This window comes from Hemiscyllium ocellatum, chromosome 3 (assembly GCF_020745735.1).
Source record: "Hemiscyllium ocellatum isolate sHemOce1 chromosome 3, sHemOce1.pat.X.cur, whole genome shotgun sequence".
NCBI lineage: Eukaryota > Metazoa > Chordata > Chondrichthyes > Orectolobiformes > Hemiscylliidae > Hemiscyllium > Hemiscyllium ocellatum.
Window position 1 is genome coordinate 29,165,903 of NC_083403.1, and position 23,445 is coordinate 29,189,347.

The window sequence follows — 23,445 nt, forward strand, 5'->3', positions numbered from 1 at the left end:
TATGAAACTATCATAAACTGTTGTAAAAACTCATTGGGTTCACTACTGTCCTTTAAGGATGGACTGTCATCCTTCCTTACCTGGCCTGACCCACAGCAATGGGGTTGGTTCTAAACTGTTCTCTGAAGTGGCCTAGCAACTCACTAATTCAGGATGGCGAACAAATGCTGGCCTTGTCAGCAACATATAAATCCCATGGAAGAAAAGAAAGGCTTTGGAGAGCCAGCTGAAGGAAGCTGTTAGAGCATAGCTACACGTGTCACAAAGCTGTTAGAGCATAGCTACCCGTGTCACAAAGCTGTTAGAGCATAGTTACCCGTGTCACAAAGCTGTTAGAGCATTGCTACCCGTGTCACAAAGTTAGTCCCTTTTTTTCTAAAAGCTGTTCCTTGGCACAAGGAGATTTTGTCCTTGATTTTTTTCAGAGGGGTAATAAACCAGGCTGGGCTCCAATCAGTCTGGTTTGGTTTAGAGATGAAAAGGAATTTCAGAGGCTCTTTGTTTATATGTAAACAGATGAGACTTCAGGCCAAAGTGGTCATGCTTTAGAAGTGACCTGTATAATGAAAGGGGAGTGGTCAGCTCTCTAGCTGAGCTGAGCTGAGCAGTTTTAGTTCATTCTTGAACTGGGAAATTCAACAGGGAGCTGTGTGGAAACTCTCTCTCTCTCTCTCTCCCTCTTTCTGCCCTTCAACTTCAACCTGTAAACATGTGTTCCAGTTATACTGGTTTTTTAAAGGGTGGTTGTTTGCTGGGCCTGTTGTGTTTATTCGGACCAGCATAATTAAGTCTGGCTGGCTTGGCTGAGTTCTGTAGGAGTTCGTTATTCTATTCTTTGTGTTTCATTGTGTCATTTTGTGAATAGATGTTTTTATCTGTTTTAAAATCTAATAGTCAACCTAGCTATCTTACTCCGGGTAATTTTCACTGTACACAAATTGCAAAGTTAGGTCCAGGGCTGCTTGCTTAAGAATGTTTTGAGTGGTCTGGCTGAGTCCATAACACATGTAACTTAATGTTTTCTATTTAAGCCCCACAGCCTATTGTGGGGTCACCACAGTCACCAGTGGGCCATTCTGACTTTAACTCTTCTTATGCAGACCCTCCGGTCACAGCGAGGTCGGAATGTACCTCCTCGTGTACATCATCGTACACATTCCTGAAAACATGACCTGTGATGGGAATTCTCCCCTGGATATTGGAATGACTGGCTTTCTTTCTGTTTATACTATGAGGAGGATCTGAAGAGATGGGAGATTGAGGAATGAGCACTCAGAGAGACGGGTTGAGGGGGTTGGGCATAGTTACAAGATCAAACTCCTGCAAGTTGTGAAGTGTACTGAGGTTGAACAGGGACTTGTGTCTATACCTTGATACATTGTCCTTACCTGTTTGCCATGGCCATCCACATCTTGATCCCGAAATCTTTGGGTCAGCCTCCGCAAATCTTTTTGTTCTTTATGGAGACAGATAGGTAACCTGTGTAATCTATGGAGAGCAATGTGGTGGAGCATTCAGCACAGAAACTCCATTCTCAACACATGGAGTGACTGATAGAGGGTACAGAGGAATATCCGAGTGGGACAGATTACATCAGTTATAATCATAGGACTTTGTTACTTAGAATCCCGGCAGTGTGAAAACAGGCTCTTCGGCCCAACAAGTCCATGTTAACCCTCCGAAGGGTAACCCACCCAGACCCATTCTCCGGCCCTATTATCCTATATTTACTCTTAACTAATGCACCTAACCTACACATCCCTGAACACTATGGGCAATTTAGCATGGCCAATTAACCTAACCTGCATATGTGTGGATTGTGGGAGGAAACCGGAGCACCTGGAGGAAACCCACGCAGACACGGGGAAAATGTACAAACTCCACACAGACTGTCGGCCGAGGTGGGAATCGAACCCGGATCCCTGGTGCTGTGAGGGAGCGGTGCTAACCACTGAGCCATTGTGCTGCCCAAAAGCTTGGATTTACCCTGGCAGGGTGGTGAACCTGGTCTCCCATGGGACAGGCGGGGATACTAACCATTATAATGCCGAGGACGTAGCTGGAAGGTGAACAGGCATGTCAAAGGCACAGTGATTTGGTGCCTGATATTGAGAAAGAGAAGCTGAAGGAAGAGTGCAGCTCTGTGAGGGGAGTCTCACTGCTGCTTTCCAGGGTAGAGAATCATTAAAGGTTACTGGGCAGAAGGATGCCATTGCACCGACTCATTAAATGAGCTTCATTACCTTGTGCCAATCTCCTGCTTTCCCCCATACCCTTGTACACAAATTTCCATACAAATAATCATCCAATGCCCTCGTGAATGTCATGATTGAACCTGCTCCCTCATTTCCAGGCAATGCATTCCACTCCCTAACTACTCACAGTCTGGGATAAAAAAACATGTTTTTCTCACATTGACCTTGTTTCACTTGTGGATCACATTAAATCCATCTCTTGTTCTTTTTCCATTCGCGTCCAGGAACAGCCTCCCCCTAGGTATTTTATCCAGCCCACTGAGAGTTTTGAAAACCTCTATCAAATCGGCACTCAGCCGCCTTCTCTTCAAAGAGAGCACTCCCACCTCCTTCAACCTATCCCTATAACAGGTTTCTCATTCCTGCAGCCATTCTTGTGAATCCTCTCTGCACTCTGGTAAAGGCTGCAGTTGCGGATGGCACAGAGCAAGTGCATCAGCCTCCCCCCTCTCATTCAGCACATGTCAGTGAGTGTAACAAGCTCAGCCAGCCTGACCTCATAGAATATGAGTTCCCTGCTTGGGGCTGTTAATCTGGCCCAATCAGGAAGCCCGAGCTGACAGTAAAGGATGAATGTCAGGGATATTGAGACCATGAATGCCTGATTCAGTGAGAGACAGTGCTGCTGTAAAAGGCGATGCATTTGTGAATAAAGAGTGATTGCTGATGGGAGTTTGGCCTCCAAAGAGTTGTTTCAGCACCCTCAGTGAAATGCCACACCAGTAAAAAGAAAATTGTCATTGCAGCACATTGAATCACAACCTAATGTTACTGAGAATTGTGTCAGCTGTGTACTATTGACTCTTAACATTGCCATTCACTTTGTCAATGGTTCTGTTGGAGTTTTTAATGCAAATTTCATAATAAAGGATTTTAAAAAAATATGTATGGACAATATGTTAAAAGGAGAGATTTAGATTCTATTGGAAGACTGATACTTGAAATGGAGTTCTGTTGTGAAGTTTTTCTGTTAAATAATTAAGTCACAGTTAGGATGGGATTGTGTGTCACAAGGGACGGGTGTAACTGGGGTGTCCTGTCCAGGGGGAATGACAAAATAAAACATCCCCAGCTGGAGTTTTAAAATCCAGCTGGTGTTATCCTTCAATCATTCAGATCACTTTGACCATTTACAAGAAAGTCCAATCACAAAACCTGTTTTTTTTTGTTTGGTCTGTTTCTTAGGTCTCCTGTGGTACCCTGAATGGCTCGATGTCTATGCCAGACTTCAGGAACTGGATGAAGTAATCACTGTCTGTTTTTAACCACAGGAGAACCAACAGATTGACAGAGCCTTAGTCACTGATCTGTGGGGCCTCAGACAACTGGAAGTAATTGTTGATAAGCCAAATGTTATGTTTAGCTTTTCAAAGGAGCATTTTCATTATGTTTTGACTTTATTTAAAATCATTGCTGAGAAATTGCCAAACAGGGACGAAACGGGCCCTCAGGGCTGACATTTCAATATCCTGTTTTGCAGCGAATGATTAGTACATTACCCTCACACACATCATTGTGGTTTGAGCAGAAAATCCCTGGTTCTTTCTGTGAGATGGTGTTTTCACGTTTGGCAGTCAGTCAGCGAGTTCATTAGCACTCTGCTAAATGTGAGCGCAGTTGGATGGAGGTGATGCAGTCCTTTGAGGTGGTAGAATTTGTGGATTTGAAAGATGCTTCCAAAGGTGCCTTACTGCCAGTGCATCTTGCAAATGGCACATCCTACTGTTGCTGTGCATCACTGGTGGATGGAATGGCTATTGAAGTCAGTGGATGGGGTGTCAATCAATGGGCTGCTTTGTCCTGGATAGTGTCAAGCTTCTTGAGTGTTGTTGGAGCTTCACTCATTCAGGGAAGTGAGGATTATTTCATCACTGTCCTGACCGTGCCTTCTAGATGGTTACCAGGTTTTGGGAGTTAAATGGAGTTATTTATAGCAAGATGTGGAGCCTCTGACCTGCTATGGCAACCACTGCTGCTACAATTAGCATTCTGATCAATGATAACCTCCAGGATGTTGAGATGGTGAAGCCATTGAATGGCATGATGAGCTGGTGAGATTCGTTCTTGTTGGTGACGGTTATTATCTAGGAGTTGGGTGATGCGAATGTTACTTGCCACTTGTTAGTCCAAGCCTGCATGTTCCCTGGTGTTTTTGCTTGAGCTCTGTTCTTGACAATGCTCTGTGTTACTGTTCCATGAGTGACAGGCACCTGATTTCTCACACGTCAATCTACACACCCGTGTGCGTGAAGTTTGGTAGAAAGAAGCTCTGAATGGGTGGGGATTTAGGCAACACGAGAAGCTTAAATGATTTCTTTGTCCAGATATTTTGTTAGAAAAGCTGCAGATTTCAATGTCAATCTGTAAAATCTTTAAGCTGAGTCTAGGAAAGAGCACATTACCCTGGATTAAGCCACGTTCTTTAATTGGATGTAGATGTTAAATAACAGCTAATTCAATACAAGCCATTTTAAATTATGTTAAATTCATGCCATCTGATATTGGGGGTTGGTGTGTGCACACATTCTGGAATTAATCAGATTTGAATATTCAACATACAAGACGCAGAGGGTAATACAAATACCTCCACCTGAGAAAGCTGTTAGCAATTTATCTCTAGTCTGTATTGTAAATTAGATAAGTGGTTATTCACAGTGTGCACTGCTTGTTAGGCTTTATCTTGAGAATTGAAATCTCTTGTGTACAGTATATGAATTCAATTTACTCTGTCCTTATTGGCTCGACAACTTCTTCCACTGACAGAAACAAAATTGCATTTACGTAGTGCTTATCATGACCACCAGACATCTCAAAGCACTTTGAGTGAAGTGTGCTACCTTTCTGCAGTGTAATATAGAAAGCATGGCAATTTGTACAGTGAAAGCTCTCACATATAGGAAAGTGAGAATGACCAGATCATTTGATGCTGATTGAGGGACACACATTGGCCAGGACACCAGGAATAACTGCACAATTCAGCTTTTAATTATGACGATTCCATGTTCTATACGTACTTACACAGGCAGACAGGGACTCAGTTTAACATCTCCTCTGAAGGGCAGCACCTCCAACAGTACTCTCCTCCAACAGTACAGCGTCTCTGATTGTGCAATGCCTCTGACAGTGCAGCACCTCCAACAGTGCCACTCCTCCATCAGGGCAGCACCTCCAACAGTGCCATATCTCCAACGGTGCAACGCCCCAACAGTGCGGCCCCTCCGACAGTGCAGCGCCTCTGATGGTGCAGCGCCCCCAACAGTGCAGCGCCTCTGATGGTGCAGCCTCCCTGATGGTGCAGCGCTCCCAACAATGCAGCGCCCCTGATGGTGCAGCGCCCCCAACGGTGCAGCGCCCCCAACGGTGCAGTGCCCCCAACAGTGCAGCGCCCCCAACAGTGCAGCGCCTCTGATGGTGCAGCGCCCCGATGGTGCAGCGCCCCCAACAGTGCAGCGCCGCCAACAGTGCAGCGCCTCTGGTGGTGCAGCGCCCCTGATGGTGCAGCACTCCCAACAGTGCAGCGTCCCTGATGGTGCAGCGCTCCCAACAGTGCAGCGCCCCTGATGGTGCAGCGCCCCTGATGGTGCAGCGTCTCTGATGGGGCAGCGCCCCGAACTGTACAGCATCCCCAACAGTGCAGCACCCCTGATGGTGCAGCGCCCCAACAGTGCAGCACCCCAACAGTGCAGCGCCCCTGATGGTGCAGAGCCCCTGATGGTGCAGCGCCCCAACAATGCAGCGTCCCCAACAGTGCAGCGTCCCCAACAGTGCAGCGCCTCTGATGGTGCAGCGCCCCCAACAGTGCAGCACCCCGATGGTGCAGCGCCTCTGATGGTGCAGCGCCTCTGATGGTGCAGTGCCCCTGGTGGTGCAACGCCCCAACAGTGCAGCCCCTCCAACAGTGCAGCGCCCCTGATGGTGCAGCGCCTCTGATGGTGCAGCGCCCCTGGTGGTGCAACGCCCCAACAGTGCAGCCCCTCCAACAGTGCAGCCCCTCCAACAGTGCAGCGCCCCTGATGGTGCAGCGCCTCTGATGATGCAGTGCCCCTGATGGTGCAGAGCCCCCAACAGTGCAGCTCCTCTGATGGTGCAGTGCCTCTGATGGTGCAGTGCCTCTGATGGTGCAGCGTCTCTGATGGTGCAGCACCCCCAACAGTGCAGCTCCTCTGATGGTGCAGTGCCTCTGATGGTGTAGCACCCCTGATGGTGCAGCTCCTCTGATGGTGCAGTGCCTCTGATGGTGCAGCACCCCCAACAGTGCAGTGCCCTGATGGTGCAGCTCCTCTGATGGTGCAGCGCCTCCTAACAGTGTAGCCCCTCCTAACAGTGCAGCCCCTCCTAACAGTGCAGCCCCTCCTAACAGTGCAGCGTCTCCTAACAGTGCAGCGCCTCTGATAGTGCAGTACCTCCTAACAGTGGAGCACCCCCAACAGTGCCACCTCTCCATCAGGCTGCACCTCCAACGGTGCCGCATGTCCAACAGTGTACCACCTCCAACGTTGCCACTCCTCAAACAGTGCAGCACCTCCAACAATGCAGCGTCCCCAACAATGCAGCACCCCCAACAGTGCAGCACCTCCAACAGTACAGCACCCCCAACAGTGCAGCGCCTCCAACAGAGTAGCACTCCTTCAACACTGCAGTGGAATGTCAACCTTGATATCTGTGCCTCGGCCCTGGGTGGGACTTGAACATGCATCATGTAGTTTAGAGACAAGTGCATATGGCAGGCATTGGCACCAGTGTTCCTGGATACTCTGGTGATGTTGCAAAGACATATTACTTTGTGTAAATACCCCACATAACATAACATGGGTGGCACAGTGGTTAGCGCTGCTGCCTCACCGTACCAGAGACCTGGGTTCAATTCCCGCCTCAGGCGACTGTCTGTGTGGAGTTTGCACATTCTCCCTGTGTCTGCCCGGGTTTTTTCCGGGTGCTCCGGTTTCCTCCCACAGTCCAAGAATGTGCAGGTCAGGTGAATTGGCCATGCTAAATTGCCCGTAGTGTTACGTGTAGGGGAATGGGTCTAGGTGGGTTTTACTTTGGCGGGTCAGTGTGGACTCGTTGGGCTGAAGGGCCTGTTTCTACGCTGTAAATAATCTAATCTAATTAAAAAATATATAGTATTGTGTTGGATTAATCGTTGGTTGTGACCTGTTATGAGAACATGAGCATAATGAAGATTACATCTGACCCCAGTTCCATTATTAAAGCCCAAGAGTGTGGCATCATTCCTGCTGCTGACCTCATGAGGAATCTCCAGCCATGCCTTACTTTATCCAAAAACTTGCTGCTGCTGCTGAAGGGGAGGAACTTCTCCCCATGAGGCCTTGGAGCCTCCACTATCACCTCCAAGGAGATATCATGAAGCTGAGGGGCAACATTTGAGCTTATAGACTCGTTGTACATGTCCCCATCCTCCTCCCTCCCATTACTTTCATCCTAATACCAAGTTAAAATCTTGCCCTACACCCCTCTGAAATATATTGGACTCCTACTGCAATTCCTACTGCTCCTCCTGATTTAATATTGTCTGCAAACCTGGATGGATCGTTACCAAGTCAGTTATAATCGTGGTGAAAGGTCCCAGTCCCAGATCTGATCACAGGAGAAATAGTGTTTGTCACATCTTGCAATCTGTTCCCCATGCTTACAACAAACCTCAAACCTGTCAAAGCTGCCAATTTGGCTCACCCTTCACCCACAGCCACATCTCCTACTCAAACAGCCTCGCTACCACAGCCACATCTATTCTCCTCGAAGAACACCCTTCATTTTGCCAACCTTATTTTTGTGGAGAACCTTACTGATTGCCGATTGCTCTCTAGAAATTCATACCGATAACATCCACAATAACTCTAATGAGTGACCCATCCATCACTAATCTCCATGTCTGTAAACAAATACAAATGTAGATACTTTTCCTTCAGCCAAATGTCATCTACAGCATCAAGGAATGTGAAAGATAGTAAAATAAACATTTCTGTTAAAAGTAAGATTAGCTTAGTTTTGCTTTTCGCAAGGAGAAGATTCTAATTGGCATCACGTGACAGTGAGGTGATACAAGGTGGTTCAGGGTGAGCAGGGAGAATATGGCCCCACCAGTAATTAGAAAAACACAAAGGAACAAGTATAAAACATTAAAGCCTGTTAGATTGAGAATGTCTCACCACTAATAAAAGCAAATTACTGTGGAATTTCGATGCGGCTTCATGCTCTCGTCCTGACCTGGAAAATTTCATAAACTTTGCTTCCAGTTTCCAGCCCTCCATCATCTTCACCTGGTCCATCTCTGACACTTGCCTTCCTTTCGTTGACCTTTCTGTCTCCATTTTCGGCAATGGTCCATCCACTAATATCCATTTCAAGCCCACTGACCCCCACAGCTATCTGGACTACAGTTCTTCTCACCCTATGTCCTGGAAGGACTCTATCCCTTTCTCTCAGCTCCATCACTTCCACCGCATTTGTTCCGATGAGGCCCCTTTCCAAAGTGGTGCTCTTAATATGTGCTCCTTCTTCTCCAACCATGACTTCCCACCTACAGTTGTTGACAGGGCTCCCAACAGCGTGTGGTCCATCTCCCGCGCCATGACCTTCACCCCCTCCCTCCCCTCCCAGAACAAGGATAGGGTCCCTCTTGTTCTCACCTTTCACCCCACCAGCCTTCACATGCAGAGAATAATCCTCTGCCATTTTCGCCAACTCCAACACGACGCCACCACTAAACACATCTTCCCTCCCCTCCCCCTTCCGCATTCTGCAGAGATCGTTCCCTCCGGGGCAACCTAGCCCACTCCTCCATCACACCTAACACCTCTCCCATCACACACGGCACCTTCCCATGCAATCGCAGAAGGTGCAACACCTGCCCCTTTACCTCTTCCATGCTCACCATCCAAGGCCCCAGACACTCATTTCAGATTAAGCAGCGTTTCACTTGTACCTCTTTCAATTTGGTCTCTTGCATTCGTTGATCCCAATGTGGTCTCCTCTATATCGGAGAGACAAAACGCCGACTGGGTGATCGCTTTGCTTGAGCACCTTCGGTCTGTAGGCAATCAGGTCCCGGACCTTCCTATGGCTTGCCACTTCAACACACAATCCTGCTCCCATGCCCACATGTCTGTCCTTGGCCTGCTGCAATGTTCCAGTGAAGTTCAGCGCAAACTGGAGGAACAGCATCTCATCCCCTGACTAGGCACGTTACAGCCTGCCGGTCTCAACACTGAATTCAACAACTTCAGATGATTATCCCATCCCGACCCCTCTGATTTCATTCTGCTCCATAATTTTATTTCATTTATTTTATTTATTTTTAAATTTTTTTTTCACTAATCTCTAGCTCTTATTTCTTGATTGTCTCTCTTTCTCGCTGAAAATGTGTTGCTAGAAAAGCGCAGCAGGTCAGGCAGCATCCAAAGAGCAGGAGAATTGACATTTCGAGCATGAGCCCATCTTCAGGAATGAGGAGAGTGCGCCAAGCAGGCTAAGATAAAAGGTAGGGAGGAGGGACTTGGGGGAGAGGCGTTGGAAATGCGATAGGTGGAAGGAGGTCAAGGTGAGGGTGATAGGCCGGAGTGGGGGTGTGGGCAGAGAGGTCAGGAAGAAGATTGCAGGTTAGGAAGGCGGTGCTGAGTTCGAGGGATTTGACTGAGACAAGGTGGGGGGGAGGGGAAATGAGGAAACTGGAGAAACATGAGTTCATCCCTTGTGGTTGGAGGGTTCCTAGGCGGAAGATGAGGCGCTCTTTCTCCAGCCGTTGTGTTACTGTAGTCTGGCGATGGAGGAGTCCAAGGACCTGCATGTCCTTGGTGGAATGGGAGGGGGAGCTGAAGTGTTGAGCCACAGGGTGGTTGGGTTGGTTGGTCCGGGTGTCCCAGAGGTGTTCTCTGAAATGTTCCGCAAGTAGGCGGCCCGTCTCCCCAATATAGAGGAGACCACATCGGGTGCAGCGGATGCAGTAAATGATATGTGTGGAGGTGCAGGTGAATTTGTGGCGGATATGGAAGGATCCCTTGGGGCTTTGGAGGGAAGTAAGGGGGAGGTGTGGGCGCAAGTTTTGCATTTCTTGCGGTTGCAGGGGAAGGTGCCGGGAGTGGAGGTTGGGTTGATGGGGGGTGTGGACCTGATGAGGGAGTCACAGAGGGAGTGGTCTTTTCGGAACGCTAATAGGGGAGTGGAGGGAAATATATGTCTGGTGGTGGGGTCCGTTTGGAGGTGACGGAAATGACGACAGATGATACGATGTATGTGGTGGTTCGTGGGGTGGTAGGTGAGGACCAGTGGGGTTCTGTCTTGGTGGCGATTGGAGGGGCGGGGAGTGGAGGAGATGTGGTGGAGGGCATCGTCGATCACGTCTGAGGGGAAATTGCGGTCTTTGAAGACGAAAGCCATCTGGGTTGTACGGTGTTGGAACTGGTCCTCCTGGGAGCAGATGCGGTAGAGCCGAAGGAATTGGGAATATGGGATGGCGTTTTTACAGGTGGCAGGTTGGGAGGAGGTGTAGTCTAGGTAGCTGTGGGAGTCGGTTGGTTTGTAGTAAATGTCCGTGTTGATTCGGTCGCCCGAGATAGAAATGGAAAGGTGTAGGAAGGGGAGGAAGGAGTCTGAGGCGGTCCAGGTAAATTTGAGGTCGGGGTGGAAGGTGTTGGTAAAGTGGATGAACTGTTCAACCTTCTCATGGGAGCACGAGGCAGCACTGATACAGTCATCGATGTAGCGGAGGTAAAGGTGGGGGGTGGTGCCAGTGTAGCTGCGGAAGATGGACTATTCCATATATCCTATGAAGAGGCAGGCATAGCTGGGGTCCATGTGGGTGCCCATGGCAACTCCTTTGGTTTGGGGGAAGTGGGAGGATTGGAAAGAGAGGTTGTTCAGGGTGAGGACCAGTTCAGTCAGTCGAAGGAGGGTGTCAGTGGAAGGGTACTGGTTGGTTTGGCGGGAAAGGAAGAAGCAGAGGGCTTTGAGTCCTTCATGATGGGGGATGGAGGTGTACAGGGACTAAGGGGGACAGGACCGTGTCAAGGTATGCAGAAATGAGTTCTGTGGGGCAGGAGCAGGCTGAGACAATGGGTCGGCCAGGGCAGTCAGGTTTGTGGATTTTGGGCAGGAGGTAGAAATGGGCGGTGCGGGGTTGTGGGACTATGAGGTTGGAGGCGGTGGATGGGAGATCCCCTGAGGTGATGAGGTTATGGATGGTCTGGGAGATGATGGTTTGGTGGTGGGAGATGGGGTCATGGTCAAGGGGGCAGTAGGAGGAGGTGTCCGCGAGCTGGCGTTTAGCCTCAGCGGTGTAAAGGTCGGTGCGCCAAACAACTACCGCACCTCCTTTGTCTGCCGGTTTGATAGTGAGGTTGGGGTTGGAACGGAGGGAGTGGAGGGCTGCACGTTCCGAGGGTGAGAGGTTAGAGTGGGTGAGAGAGGGTTAATGTCGCGGCGGCAGTTGGCTATGAAGAGATCGAGGGTGGGTAAGAGGCCAGCACGGGGTGTCCAGGTGGATAGGGTGTGTTGGAGGCGGGAGAAGGGGTCGTCAGAGGGTGGGCGAGAATCCTGGTTGAAGAAGTAGGCGCGGAGGCGAAGCCGGCAGTTCTCTCGCTCCCCACACTCTCATCACCTTTTTCCTCTCCTCTTCCCCCTTTGCTACCCTTCTCCCCTGTTTTCTGCTTCACCCCTCCCCCCAATCCCCCACATATTTTGTTACATAGCACTGGCTTCAGCCTTGGTCATTCACAGCTCCTAATCTCCTTATAATCTCTCTGTGCACTGTCATTACCTCTTTACTGCTACCTTTGCTTCTGGAGCCATGACTCACCTTCTCTCAGCCTCATGTAAATACCTCCCTATTTCTCCCCTTTTTTAGCTTTGACAAAGGGTCAGTTAGACTTAAAACGTCAGCTCTTTTCTCTCCTTACAGATGCTGTCAGACCTGCTAAGATTTTATAGCATTTTCTCTTTTGGTAATGTCTCACCACTGTTTGATAACAGCTTACTCCATTTTGTGATGTTAAAAGCAATCTCTTCATCAATGAGGATACACATGGAGAACTCGTCAGTTGTCATTTGTTGTTTGTGGGCTTTGCATTAATTAGCCAGATTTCTTTCCCCTGATGCAGGGTCTTGTAAGAAATAATCCTCTGATCATTCTCCAGCTATAATTGCAATCCTTTCCATCAATATTTTGGAATTGAGGAAGCAATGCAGATGCAGTCAGGGGAAACAGATGGACAGGACCAGTGTTTCTACTTTGGTAACACTAAGTGGAACAAAAATAGAGTTAGTGTTGCAGAGGGAACAGGTTGCCTTTTAAACTGAGATGTGCAGTCACTATGGAGTGAAACAAGTTTCATTTTAGTTAAATTGACCAGGAGTCAGTGGCCCGTTCACTGAAGTTACTGAAGTTCAGAATCAGATCAGTGATGTGGGGCAATCACAATCGTTTATCTTCCCAATGTATCACAATACTGTCTGTTGCTCAGAAAAGTGAGAACATGTTGAATAAGATTTTTCTTTTCCCTCTTTCAACACTGAAAGCAACAGCAAGTAGCCTTTCAGATGGGTGATATGTCGAATCCAACATAGTACAGTTGATAAAGAAAGCATTTGGTTGATTTCAAACACTGATATTTCCAGTCCCTGAAGAACAAAAGGCTACAAAATAACTTGAACTCATTGTGGTGCAGCCCAAATTCAGAAAGTGACCAGATTTTCTCCTCTCCTGCCAGCTCAGCCTGGGGACAGTCTTTGTGCACATTCCTCAACTGTCAGCTTTCCCAAAGTGTTTGTCAGTCAGTAAGGGATTTATGAAGTGAATTCACTGAAAGACAGTAACTGATGCAGGAATGCAGGAAACAGCTATGTGATGATGACCCAATAATGGTTTTAATGATATTGATTGAGGGATAAATGCTGGCTGTTCTTCAACATACTGACATGGGATTGTCTGCACCCATCTGAGAGGCTTGAGCTTTTATCTGAACGTGAGCATCTCTGACAGTGCAGCACTCCCTCAGTACTGCACAAATATGGCAGCCAGGTTATTGTGGTGAATGTTTGAAGTGGGTCTTTAGATTAGATTACAGTGTGGAAACAGGCCCTTCAGCCCAACAAGTCCACACCGACCCGCCATCCACCCATACATTCACCCCTTCGCCTAACACTATGGGTAATTTAGCATGGCCAATTCACCTGACCTGCACATCTTTGGACTGTGGGAGGAAACTGGAGCACCCGGAGGAAACCCACGCAGACACGGGGAGAACGTGCAAACTCCACACAGTCAGTCACCTGAGGCGGGAACTGAACCCGGGTCTCAGGCGCTACGAGGCAGCAGTGCTAACCACTGTGCCACCGTGCCGCCCACTACCACCGTGCTGCCCACCGTCCCGTTTTTGGGCAGATGGTTAGAGGGGTTACCAACTGAGCCGTAGCTGGCATAAATTGGGGTACAACTTCACCCACCTCCAGCAAGGGCACTGAAATGCCCATCAGGAATGCACCAGACTGTTAGCAAATGTGGAGACACGTGAAGCATCATTAACCCTTCCACCTCTCAAAGTGCTTTAGACATGATTACGGTGACGAGGTGTTTCCTATTCTGTAGGACTCAATGTGCCACTTTATAGGAGGCCAGTATCCAGTTAGCTATTCATGGAATAATTGTTCATTTTTGAAAAGTTTGCTGAGCTCTGGATCAGGGAGGGCTTTTATGATCCTCCTAATACAAGCTGAAGGCTACTGAGCTGGAAGCTGTTATTACCTGTGGGTTTGTAAAGAGCTTTAGCTTACACTGTGTCATGGGAAAATGAAATGATTAAATTGTGTTTCATCCGTAGGTACAGATTGAATAGAAATACAGCTGAAGTGCTTAAAAATAAGTGGGTATTTCACAAGATCTGTGTAGGAGAGAGACAGTTGGAGACAACTCTCTATAAATGTATAATTGAGTTCATGGACAAATCATTTAAGATCTCCCGTGGGATGGGTGACAATATCATTCTTTTGTATTGAGATTCTTTGCACATTCTCCTGCCACTTTTAGATAATGCATTTACTCAGAGAAAGCTTTAAAAATAAGCCACTTGGTGTTGAAAAGACTATATGTGTTTATATTTTGATTGATGTCTGAAATAGGAACAGAATTGTTTCATAAGTCAAGGATTGTTAAAGGATTACTACTGAAAAGGTGTTGCTGGAAAAGTGCAGCAGGTCAGGCAGAATCCAAGGAGCAGGAGAGTTGACGTTTCGGGCATGAGCCCTTCTTCAGGAAGGATTACTACTCCCAATTGACTCCCAGTTGAAACCGAGTAATCTAACAGTGACTGTAAATGCTATTTAGTTGTTGGTTTAAACAGTGGGCAAAGCCGAAGCCAGGAGGGCTGTGTATAAATGGAGATTTGGCTGGCAGCAGCTAGCTGATTGGTCTGTGAAATAGATATCGATGACAATCTCCTCTCTGCCTATAACTATATGATTGGCTCCCAAATAAGTGAATGGCTTGGGGGTGTGAACGATTGGGAGAAGCCACCAGATGTCTAGAAGTACAGGTGCTGTGTATTATTCCATGCTGTAGAAAGTATGTCAAGCCTGAGGAGAGTCAGTGTATTTCCCCTCAGTTACTGGAAACTGATTACTTTGAATTAATAAGTCAGAACTTTCTGAGTGGGAACCAGTTACTCTGTGCCTCCCAAAAACAAATGGAAGTATCTGGAGAAGGAAGATTGAGAAGCAGGCTTCGGATCTGCAGCAGGATAAACTTACCAAACCTTGTGTATAGGGACCACTGAATGGCCTTCCTGGTCTTTTCCTCCCTCCATTGCACCCAGGTTTCTGCAGTGGCTGTGAACGTAGAAGCAGGGAATCTCCGTTCACTAACTCAGGACCATCAACCTTTGTCAAACTTGGATGATTTGATTTTGATTTTTACAGTACTGAAAATGGCCCTTCAGCCCATTGAGTCTGTGCCAGTCAGAAACAACATCTACCTATTCTAATCCCATTTTCCAGCACTGCGCCCATAGCTTTGTATGCCTTAACATCACAAGTGTTCTGAATCCTTCTTAAATGTTATAATACATGTCACAGGCCGTGAGTTCTAGATTCCCACCACTCTCTTGAGGGAAAACAAACCCTCCGAAATCCCCTCTAAACCTCCTGCCCTTTTCCTTAAAGCAATGCCTCCTGGTCATTAATTCCTCATCAAGAGGAAAAGGTTCTTCCTGTCTATCCTGTTTATGTCCCTCAATCATGTACCCCACCCTCAGTCTCCCTTGCTCTAGGGAAAACAACCTCAGTCAGCTCAATCCCTTGTCATGACTGAAACTTTCCAGCTCAGGCAACTTCCTGCTAAATCTCCTCTGCACCCTCTCCAGTGCTGTCACATCCCTCCTGTAAGGTGGATTCTCTAACTGCACATGATACTCTTGCACTGGCCTAACCAACACCTACATAGTCCCTCCATAACCTTCCTGCTCCGAAACTCTAGCCCTCGGTTAATAAAGGCAAGTATCCATTTGCTTTCTTAACCACTTTTATCCACTTGTCCTGTTACCTTAGAGGACCGGTGGACATACACACCAAAGTCCCCCTGATCCTCAGTGCTTCCCAGAGTCCTGTCCTGGGGAAGATTAGTTTGCAAAATTAAAACATTTGGGATTATGTACTGAAATAGATTGAGAACAGGTAGGCAGACAGGAAACAGAGTAGGAATAAATGTTTTTTTTTGTGAGCGGAATGTAGTGACCAGTGGGGTACTGCTGGAATCAGTGGAGATTCACAATCTAGATTAATGATTTAGATGAGGAATCTCCAAGCGAAACTAAAGGATTTTGAATGCTGGAAATCTGAAACATAAACAGAATGGAGGAACTCAGCAGGCCAGGCAGGATCTGTGGTGAGAAAGCAAAGGTAACAGTCTGGGAAGTTCTGAAGAAGGGTCACGGGACCTCAAACATTACCAGTGCTCTCTCCCCACCGGTGCTGCCGGGGTGGTTGCACATTCTGTACTCCTGTACTTCTGCTCTAGAGGCCTTGGTATGTGCTTACCACCTCCCTTTTTATCTTTATGCTGTTCTGTGTATCCCTTGATATCCAGGTTCTCTGGGTTTACTGGCCCCACCTTTTCTTTATTGGAACATGTTAGCTCTGCATTGTCTCTGTTTCCTTCTTGAATGTGTCCCACTGCTCTGACATAGATTTATCGAAAAGTATCTGCTCCAACTTCACTTTGGCTACATCATATCGGACCTTACTAAAGTAGGCCTGTGTTGATACTTGAACCATTTTGCTTGGCTTCATTACTGAAAATTAAATTCAGGACTGCACCATTGCTTGTAGGCCTTTATATGTACCGGCTTAAAAAGCAGGCAGGATGCATTTTAAGAATTCTGTGCTTTCTAAACCTTTAACACTAAGCCATCCCCAAATTGGGGAAGTTGGAATCCCCCCCACTATCATGGCCCTATTACTTTTACACTTCTTTGATATTTGGATAAAATCTGCTCCTCTTTTTCTGTTTGGGCTTTATATTACACTTCATGCAATGTGATTGCTCCTTGTTGGTTTTTAAGTTCTATCCATATGGTTTCATTTGAGGATTGAACCCAGTCCTGAGTGCCCTCCAAGTTTACTCATTTTGACCCAAATAATATATTAGATTAGATTACTTTACAGTGTGGAAACAGGCTCTTTGGCCCAACAAGTCCACACCGACCCACAAACCACCCATACCCCTACATTTACCTCTCACCTAAAACTACGGACAATTTAGCATGGCCAATTGACCTAACCTGCACATCTTGGGACCATGGGAGGAAACCGGGGCAAACCCATGCAGACACGGGGAGAATGTGCAAACTCCACACAGTCAGTTGCCTGAGGTGGAAATTGAACCTGGGTCTCTGGCGTTGTGAGGCAGCAGTGCTAACTACTGTGCCACCGTGCCGCCCATATCCTTGAACCTTGCTCATGGCTGATGCAACTTCCTGTTAAATGCACCTCAGGCACTCCATGTGGTAACAGGTACCATGTTTGTGTCACCGCGATGAACATGGCTGTGTGTGTGTGTGTGTGGGGGGGGGGGGGGGCGGGGGTGGGTGTTGGGGGGGTGGAGGTGAGAGAGAGAGAGAGAGAGAAAGAGAGAGTGAGAGAGCGAGTGAGAGAGAGAGGGTTAACTTTTGAGGTTAATGACCTTTCTACAGTCCGGCTTTGATAGAATAGGAAAACCCGACCTATAACATTCAGCAGTCAAGGGTGGGAGTGGGTTTGGAGGAGATTGTGAGGGGCTTACGGCCTTGACGTGAGGTTGTTTAGCTAAGCAGGAGCTGCGAAAGCTTGATGAGAGGCTCAGATTTTGAGGTATTTGTGGCCCATTATGCCTCATGGGTTTGACAGTGCGGTCCTATTGTAATTGGATGCGATGGTGGCATTAAGGGTAATGTCACTGGATAAGAAAATCCCAGGTTAATGTTCTGAGGACATGGCTTCGAATCCCATGATGAAATGGTCAAATATGAATTCATTTACTATCTGGCTGCTAACCTCAGTGCTGTCCTGTGTTGGAAATGTTCTGAAAGGAAGGAAAGCGGCCATCCGAGTTTGGTCTGTCCTACATGTGACTCCAGGCCCACAGATGTGCTCTTATCTGGCCTCTGGATAATTACAGCTGGGTAATAAATGGGTAGCCAGTGAAACCCACATCCCACAAACAAATGAAAGAATAATATTTATGTCTTGTATACTCATTTGAACCTTTGATGGCTGCATCCTAATGTCAGAATAGAGTCACAGGCATATTGTAGCACCCAGGCCATATTTGTTGAAAGGTGGTGTGTATCAGTCATTCTCTGTGGAGGTTTATCTGGGAGCAATAGCCTTTGGAACTGTGAGGCATGAAGAGAGGGGAGACCTGGCCCTGGCAAGGGGTTGTGTACAATGGAGGGGTTGAAGAGAGTACCCAAGGGATGAAAGAGGGTGGTGTAAGGGGCATGGGCTAGTAATGTGGGAAGGGCCTGAGTGTGGTGCAGAGGGAGGGAGGTCCAAGTTGGGGAAATGAGCAGCTTAAAGAGTGATGACTGCCCACCCACATACTTTAGTTTCACAGCTTTGACAAACAGGAAACATTAGATAAACTACATTAAAAATCTGCTCTTCATTCCCTCCCCCCACCTTCAACAGTAAAAACAGATGTTTCCAGCTGTGGAGAGACATAGTTCCCCTTGGTCTTTCCAGCTCTTCCAAGGTTAGTCAGTTATTGTTTCCGGGCATGAGGAGATCGGCTGGCCAGCTGTCAGAGTACAGAGGGAACAGTGATGAACGATGGTAGCAGTTGTCAGAGGGTAATCCTGCTCGAAATGCAGCCAGATGGAATTACTGAATCGACAGTGGTTGGAGTGAACCAGAGCAACTGTATTTTCATGGCCATTACTGAACTGCCGATGTTAAATCTGCATCAGGCACCATCTTAGCTGGACATGAGGGATCCTGTGACATTATTCAAAGAGGAATTTGGGATTTCTCTCTGGTATTCTGGGCGATACCTTCCCCTCGTAGACAAACAGGAGGCTGGAAGGACGCAATGAGCCAGGCAGCATCAGGAGGTAGAGTCCTGAAATGTTGACTTCTCCACCTCCTGATGCGGCCTGGCTTGCTGAGTTCTCCCAACCTGTCTACTTTGGATTCCAGCATCTGTGGATTTTTTTTGTCTCTAAATACCTCCCCCTCAACCAACCTCACGGAAAACTGGCTGATTAGTTGTTTGCTACATTTCCATTTGTGGCTGTATTTATATCCGAACATATGAATTAGGAGCAGAAGGCCACTCAGCCCCTCAACGTCTCTGCTTTCAATAAGACCGTAACTTATCTCATTACCTGATAAACTTCCACCTGTCTTACTTACTGTATGTAGAATCTATTTACCTCTGCCCCAAAAATATTCAAAGACTCTATTTCTGCTACCGGTGGAGCGTTTCAAACATTCATGACCCTCTGAGAGAAACAAGTCCACACCGACCTGCCAAAGCACAACCCACCCATTCCCCTACAGTTACCCCTTTACCTAACACTACGGACAATTTAGCATGGCCAATTCACCTGACCAATTCTCTTCATTGTGATCTTCATTGGGCAGCCCCTGGTTTGAAATGTTTTAGGTTATTGAATTTAACTCAGTTTATACATCTTTGGAGGGAACCTCCCTGCTTCTGAAGAAGTGCATGTAAAAGAAGCTATTAGTATGCACAATTTTATGTCACTTGTCTCCTGTCTGCAAGGAGCTTGAGAATAACTGACTGTTGCCATAGCAACAAACACCAGGGTTTATTAGTGGCTTATTTGGTGAAACAAAGTACTCTTCACCTTGTGGAGTAAACGCTCAAAATCTACCTTTTCTAAGCTCTCCAATTTGAATTTGAAATTTTCTATTCAATTTTGTTTACATTTGTTTTAAAACATGCGTGCAGTTTGGAGTAAGGGAACATCAAGAGCTGAAAGAATTGGTTTTATGCTAAAGTCACCATAGTCTTACCAGGCCATAGTGTTGCTGTCTTTTTGGAGCAAGATGTCTGGTGATGGTTTAACCCGAGGGTAACCAAGCCTCAGGTGAGGGCAGAGGTTGAGAAGGAGAACCTCTGTTGTAACCTCAGTCCGCGTGGGAATTGAACCTACGCTGTTGGCATCACTAACCAGCCGTCCAGCCAACTGAGCAAATACAACTCCACTATTTCTAAAACAGTAGGTTCAATTTGGTGGTGACAGTGTTCATTCTCATAAAGGGTTTCACTTCTGTTTTATGCACCCGCCGAGTATTATAAATCACCAACCTTCCTTATTAACATTCCTTTTCAACAAATTGCTTCTACAAAATGCAGGAATGCCGATAGCAGCAGCATGCTGTCAGTGATGGTCAGCTAATGATGAAGGAATTAATGAAGAAAGGATTTCTCATTACTGAGATAAATCAGTTTCACTGAACCCGCTGGTATGGGGCTGGCCCCAAACAGTGACAGGAGAGATGCTGAAAATGGCAGGAACTCAATCAAAGACTCACCTGCCCATCTCAGTGATAGTCAAAACTAGAAAGTACCTTGTCCCCAGGATGCACTGACAGTTCCACTGAGAGAAAACAATGGAGCCTTCAATATGAATCCACAGAAAAGCCTTTCCAAATCAGTCTCAATGATAGCACATCATCGATTAATCTGAAATTTGAAGCATGTCCATAGATCCCAGATTTTACCAGAACCATGTTGATTTCAAAAGAAGTGGGCTCAACAGAGCTCAAACAGTGCAGAAGGAAGCCATTTAGTTTCTGTACCGCCTTCAAAAGAGCTTTTTAATTAATTCCACTGTCCTTCTCCTTCTCTATTGCCCTGAAAATATTTTCCGTTCAGTGTTTATCCAATTCCCATTTGAAACTCATCATTAAATCTGCCTTCACCACTCCATTGATTAGTCCAGCCCAGAGCATAATGGAATTCGGCAAGAAAAATGTTTCAACCAACTACATTTTAATACTTAGTTCTGAATTAGATACTTTGCACTCCAGAACTGATGGAAGTAACAAGGAGCTTCTGCTCACCACAATGGACTGCTGATCAGTACAACTGATGTAGCTCTGTATCATCAAATTACAAGCTGTAGAGTGTTATGTTGTGTATAGCGAGCCTATTGCAGATGCATTATTGTCATGGTTCCACAGCTTACAACTTCCTGAGCTTTGATGTTATCATCTTTTGGCTTAGGGATTGTTTCACTTTGTAGGAATGATTCCCTCTTGGAGCTATAGGATGGGGAGTTAAAAATATTGGTAATTCATACAGAGAACAGGCAAAATATGAAATTCTCATGTGAAATATCAGATATGTAAAATCCCTGAGTAATTTAGTACCAGGGTGTGTGAATGTAACTAGAATGGAAACTGGGAAGCAAAATCACTAATTACTTAATAGCCATGAGAACTGAGTTACAAACAATCATTGATTTCTTTATTGAGTGATAGATGAACTGCAGCTTTTGCACTCAGTAACTGCAGCCTGCCTTCCTTTGCTAGTCACTTCGATGGCACATTGAACTCCAACCGTGGGCCAGTCCATCTCACTCCCTGGAGGAAGAGGCTGTTCGCTTCCTGACCTATATCAGCAGTTCTCAGGTAGGTCAGCTTTCAACTAACATCAATATGCGCTCATTGTTGCATCCGCTAGCAAAAGATGAACAGGACTGAGAGAGTAACTTGCATTTATATAGAGCCTCTTGTGATCTCGACGTTTTTGAGGTTCTTTGGAAGTGAGAGAATTTTTTATCATGCTGTAATGTAAGGAAATGTGACACAGTTTGGGACTATGGAGTCCGACAGATAGCTCTACTCTGCTTGCTGTGGATTATTTTTGCAATTCGCTGCCAATTCAGGCAGTGTCGTACCAACTCCTGCTGTTTGTGGCAGCAGACTCCCTATAGTCTGGGAAAGCTCCAGCCCTCCTCAGTTCTGCTGCATTGAGCTGGCTGCAGTGACTACAACAAATGGCCTGACAGTAGATGGCCTCTACCTGGCTGTGAGTGACTGAAGGAGAGGGTCTGCAGACTGGCTGACTATTCTCTGGTGCCTGCTATGGACAGTTGGCTATAGACTAGGTGCTGTGGGTTGCTGGTGCTGACCGTGAATGTGCTGGTCTGGTTTGGCTCCAGTCTGCAATGGGTTAGTGTCTTCTGTTGGGCAACTACAGCCAATATGTTGCATCAAATATTTTTCTAAATTCATGCCAGCAGGTATTGTCTATAATGTAATTGGCCTTGAGAAGGTGGTGATGAGTGCCTTCTTGAGCCACTGCAATCCAATTGGTGGAGGGAACTCCCACAAAATACCATTAGGGAGTGAATTCCAGGATTTTGACCCAGTGATATATTTCCAAGTCAGGATGGTGAGTGGCTTGGAGAGAAAATTTACGGCTGTGGTGTTCCTATGTATCTGCTGCCCTTGTCCTTCTAGATGGAAGTGGTCACTAGCTTGGAAGGTAGTCTCAAAGGAGCCATGGTGAGTTCCTGCAGTGCATTATGGGGATGGTAGACCCTGCACCCACCATGTGCCGCTAGTGGAGTGAGTGAATGTTGAAGCTGATGGATAAGGTGCCAACCAAGGCCCTGTTTTACCATAGTTGGTGTTCAGCTTCTTGAGTGTTGGAGCTGCACACATGCAGGAAAGTTGGGAGTATTCGATCCCACTGCTGACTGTGCCTTGTAGACAGTGGACAGGCTTTAGGCATGAGGAGGTCAGTTACGTGCTTCAGACTTTCTAACCGCTAGCTTCATAGAGTCACAGTTTCATGGAGATGTACAGCATGGAAACAAACCCTTCAGTCCAACTTGTCCACACCAACCAGATATCCTAAATTAATCTAGTCCCATTTGCCAGCACTTGGCCCATATCCCTCTAAACCCTTCCTATTCATGTACCCATCCAGGTGGCTTTTAAATGTTGTAATTATACCAGCCTCCACCACTTCCCCTGGCAGCTTATTCCATACTCGTAACACCCTCTGTGTGAAAAGGTTGCCCCTAAGGTCCCTTTTAAATCTTTCCCCTCTCACCTTAAACCTATGCTGTCTAATTTTAGACTCCCCGATCCTGGGAAAAAGACCTTGAGTATTCACCCTCTCCATGCCCCTCATGATTTTATATACTTGTATAACGCTGTCCCTCAGCCTCTGACTCTCCAGAGAAAACACCTCCAGTTCAGTTTCTGATCAATGGTACCTCCTAGGATGTTGATAGTGGGGGGATTCAGCGATCATAATGTCATTGAATGTCAAAGCGAAATGGTTTGATTCTATCTTGTTGGAAGTTGGCATTACCATGGTGTGAATGTTACTCACTAGTTGTCAGCCCAAGCCTGGACATTGTCCAGGTCTTGCTGCATCTGAACATGGACTGCTTCAGTAACTGAAGAGTCACTAATGGTGCTGAACATTGTGCAATTGTCGGCAAACATCCCCACTTCTGACCTTATGATGGAGGGAAGGCCATTGAAGCAACTGAAGGTGGTTGGGCCTAGGACACTACCCTGAGGAACTCCTGCAGAGATGGCCTGGAGCTGAGAGCACTGACCTCCAAAATCACGACCATCTCCCAGTGTGCATGGTTTGATTCCAACCAGTGCAAAGTTTGCCCCATTTTACCCATTAATTCCAGTTTTCTAGGGC

The 23,445-nt window shown here is 46.8% G+C and overlaps 1 protein-coding gene across 1 annotated transcript in view; it reads left to right on the plus strand.

Annotated features, from left to right (window-relative positions):
* LOC132836824 (probable methyltransferase-like protein 24) overlaps window positions 1–23,445 on the plus strand; it is a 97,351-nt gene that overhangs the window by 5,112 nt on the left and 68,794 nt on the right. Inside the window, exon 2 of the mRNA XM_060856304.1 lies at window positions 21,303–21,401. Coding sequence (XP_060712287.1) covers window positions 21,303–21,401 — 99 coding nt within the window. The remainder of the gene's footprint in view (window positions 1–21,302; window positions 21,402–23,445) is intronic.